Source organism: Phaseolus vulgaris, chromosome 2 (assembly GCF_000499845.2).
Source record: "Phaseolus vulgaris cultivar G19833 chromosome 2, P. vulgaris v2.0, whole genome shotgun sequence".
Taxonomy (NCBI): Eukaryota; Viridiplantae; Streptophyta; class Magnoliopsida; order Fabales; family Fabaceae; genus Phaseolus; species Phaseolus vulgaris.
In genome coordinates this window covers 9,467,841-9,471,526 of record NC_023758.2, presented here as the reverse complement: position 1 = coordinate 9,471,526, position 3,686 = coordinate 9,467,841, and the positions used below count along the sequence as shown (strand labels likewise).

The following is a 3,686-nucleotide window of genomic DNA, read 5'->3' as shown; positions in this document are numbered from 1 at the left end:
CGGAAGTCGGTGGTTCGAAGCAGTTAAGTATACAATTGCGCTTACGAAGTTACTAAGTTAATTTCTTTGAAGTAAATTATGCAAGGAGAGATAAAGCAGACAAAGAAGTTACAAGAAGAAGCGCAAAGACTTTATAATAAAGTGCGATCAGTTCAAGGTACATATACAGAAAAAGGGAAAGTCTATTACAATTATGTGTAAGGAGAAAGCATAAGAATCGTGGATGGAGGGAAGCAATCAATCTTCAGAAGGAACAACCTTCCCGTCCACCACCTCATTGTTGAGAGACACCATGGAAAGATCCAAGTCGGGGTACAGGCAGGCGAACTGTTCCCGGGCGGCCTCGAATCCAGCAGCGAGAATTTGGGCGGAGCTTAGCTCAAGTTCTTCAATCTGTTTCTTTAGCCCCTCGTTCTGCTGCTTCAGCTCTTCAGCTTGTTTCTTGAGTTCTTCAATTGTCTCCCGAGCTTGAAGAAGGTCTTCAGCAACCTTCTTGGATTCCGCCTGCGCCTGGGCCAGCTGTGTGGTGATCTTCCCGTTTTCTTCGTTGGCTTCAGCGAGCTTGGCCATGGTGTCGTCTCTCTCCTTCTCCACCTTCCCCAAGAAGACCTCCCGATCGGCTGACCTTTTCTCGAGGTTCTTTACCTTGGCGGCGTCTGCTTTGATCAACGCCTCCAGGTCAGCCACTTTGACGCGATAGGGTACGAGCTTGCTCTCTAGCTCAATCTTCTCTTGAGCCAAGAGCTGCACCTTATGGCGTAGATCGGTGGCCTCCTTGCGTGCCACCCGGAGCTCAGTGCTCATAGCATCTTCCACTTGGGAGTGATCGATATCGACGAGCGTTAGATTGCAGGATAACCTCTCCGCCTCAATCCTTATGGTGCGATTCTCCGCTCGGAGTGTGAAGATGTCATCCTGGAGCTTCTTGGTGGAACTCTCCACAGCTTTGGAGATGATGGAGGGGAAATCCTCCGCCATCATCTTCAGTTTTGCTGAGAAGGGCTCCCACACCCTTTTGACCTCAAGAGAGAGGTTTGCTTGTGGAGGCACCGGAGGGGCTTGTTGTTGGTTCTCGCCGCCACCTTCTTGAGTTGGTTGTTCAATGAGTGCTTCTTGGCGTGGTGGCGACGTCGGGGATTCAGTAATGAGGATTGGAGAGTTGTGAGCACCCTCATCATTTGCGGTTGAGGCGTTTGAAGGAGGACCCCCTCCAACTGATACATAGGGCGTGGAGGCGCTCGGGGGGTTCTCCATGAAGTTGGGCTCGGCGGCCTCAACCACAGGAAGTGCAGACGCCAGAGGAACCGCTTGGACTGGCGAGGTGGGAGCTGGTGGAGGAAGCAGTGTTGGAGGTGGAGCTGGGGTGGAAGGTGGTGTTGATGTTGGAGGAGGAGGTGGAGCAAATGGTGAAGAAGGCGCCACCTTCTTCCTCTTGGTGATGAGGCCATCTTCAGTCGCCTCATCGTCTTCTTCTTCTTCCTCATGAACCACTTGAGGGGTTTTCCTCTTTGGTTTCCTGAGGATAAGCTTTTTGCGCTGATTGGCGGGCTGGGCCTCGGAAGGGGTTGGGCCTTTGGGTGGCGATCTGCCCTGTGCAGCGGCGATCTCCACCACTGAGTTTGGCACGGTCTGGGAACCCGACGCCAACCCGTGGGCCCGGGCGAGCGCCCGCAGTTCAGCTAGCTTTCCCTGGCCCAACATACGATCTGCATAATGCAAAGATACATGGGTTAGCTCAGAGAGAAAGATAAACGCATAAGTCAGTATGCAGCAAAAGCAGATAAGTGGTGCAGAAAATAAAACCAAAGTCTTGTGCACAACAGACAAGACGCCCAGAAACAGTTAGCAGAGGTAATGTCAACTTAATGACTTAGACGTTGAGGTGAGTTCTAACCTATGCGGACTTCAAGTTGATCTTCGAAGAACTCGAAGGAGATGAGCGTAGTGGTGAGGAAAGTAATATTGGCGTCTGCCACGCTTTTCCAGAAGAAGCACAAATCCTTGTCCAAAGCACCCATGCTGTCAGGACTCCTTGGCCTCCTGAAGCTTCCCTTGGACTCTTTATTCCCCTTGTTTACCCAATACAAGGGGAAGCCGTCGAGCAGCGAGGCGTCCTTGTCGTTTGGGCGCACCTGGACAAACTTGCCTTTCCAATCTTTGTAGGATTGCTGGAAGATAGAGAGGATCGACCTCCCAGCAATCCCGTTCAGACTCACCCACAGGTGATCTCCCGGGTGTTTGGCTTCGAAAAGGAAAAGAAAAACGTCCACTGACGCTGGCAGCCCCAGGTGGTCGCACATGATCTAGCCCGCATGAATGCCCAGCTGTTGGGATAGAGCTGGGCGGCGGCGATGTCGAGCTCGGTAAGTAGCTTCCTTTCAAAACGAGTGAAGGGAAACCTAAGTTTCACCTTCTTGAACAGGGTGGTGTATACGAAGCAGAACAACCCGCCGTTGTTCCCTTTGTCGTCGGCGCACACTGGCATGCCGGGGGGGCAAGGTAGCACCATCATCTTGTCGTCATGCTCCTTGTGGAACGACAGGTGAGGCTCGTCCCCTTTCTTCAATCGAAGAACTGCCCCAGCAGAGTTTACTGAGGAGGTTTCCTTCAACAAGGTCGGGGTGGCCCATGGGTATAATTTTTTGAAGTCTGGGGAAGGAACGGAGGCTCCTCCGGCGACAGGTGGAGTAGCATGAGCCAGGTTAGGGCGGGAGGGTGCAGGCCTCTCAGCCTGGGAAGAAGAAGCACCAGGTGCTCGCAGTGGGTTGTGTGCTTGAGATGAAGGGTTTCGTGACGAGGGAGGAGGATTTGGGGTGATCTTTGAGCGAGCCATCGCGGAAACTGCAAAGGAAGAAGAAAAGAAAAGGTGATCAGGGTTCGCAGAGGCTGACTCGATCGTGAAAGAAAGGTGAAAAACGAACGAACGAAGGTTCGTTGTAACGAAGACGAAACCCTAAGTTACGAGAAAGGAGAAATAGAAGAAACAGCCCACAGCGTATGCATCAGACAGTTAATGGATGATGCGAATCGGTTAAAATGCAGGAAAAATCAGCAGAAGAAGTAAAAGGGGTACCTTTTTATGATCGGAAGAACGATGAAGAAAGTCGAGGATTCAGGAAGTTGAAAAGCGTCGTGAGCTTTTGCAGAAGAAACTTGAAGCGTTTGAGGAAACGAAGAAGTGATGGAACAGTATAAGCGAAATGGGTTTAAGGGTTTTTCGAATGGGTTTGGGAAGCGCAAACGGCAATTAAAGGTAACCGTTGATGAAGCCACGTGTCGAGCGATTGGAGGAGTGTTTGGTGGAGCGTCAGGAAAGCAGAAAGTACAACCGCTTGGAATTCTGCGCCAGCGCCACGTAGATCGGTATTGACGTGACTCCTTTAGTCTTTTCGCTGAACAAGTCTTCGCTTAAGACTGGGGGGCTTGTGTACCGCCCTGGTAGTCGGAAATGATGACGTGGCATCAAGCTACTGCATAGGCGTGTTGATGGGATGCCTGGTTGGCAGAAGGGAAGGAAGTCGGGGGGCTCGTGTAGTCGCCAGTTATTAAGTTGGCGTGCTCCGATCTCCAGCACACCAAAACCAGCGGTCACCGGGTTGAAGATGAAGTCGCCAGATGTAAACCCTGGCGACCAAGTGACTAGAGATCGCCGAGACAAGCACATTGCCGAAGATGAAGGCAGGTAG

The 3,686-nt window shown here is 51.6% G+C and overlaps 1 protein-coding gene across 1 annotated transcript; it reads right to left on the bottom strand.

Annotated features, from left to right (window-relative positions):
* Positions 1-237: 237 nt before the first annotated feature.
* Positions 238-978, bottom strand: LOC137809017 (uncharacterized). The gene has a single exon (XM_068610158.1). It carries the CDS (start codon positions 976-978, stop codon positions 238-240), a length of 741 nt encoding a protein of 246 aa, XP_068466259.1.
* Between the last annotated feature and the right edge of the window lie 2,708 nt (positions 979-3,686).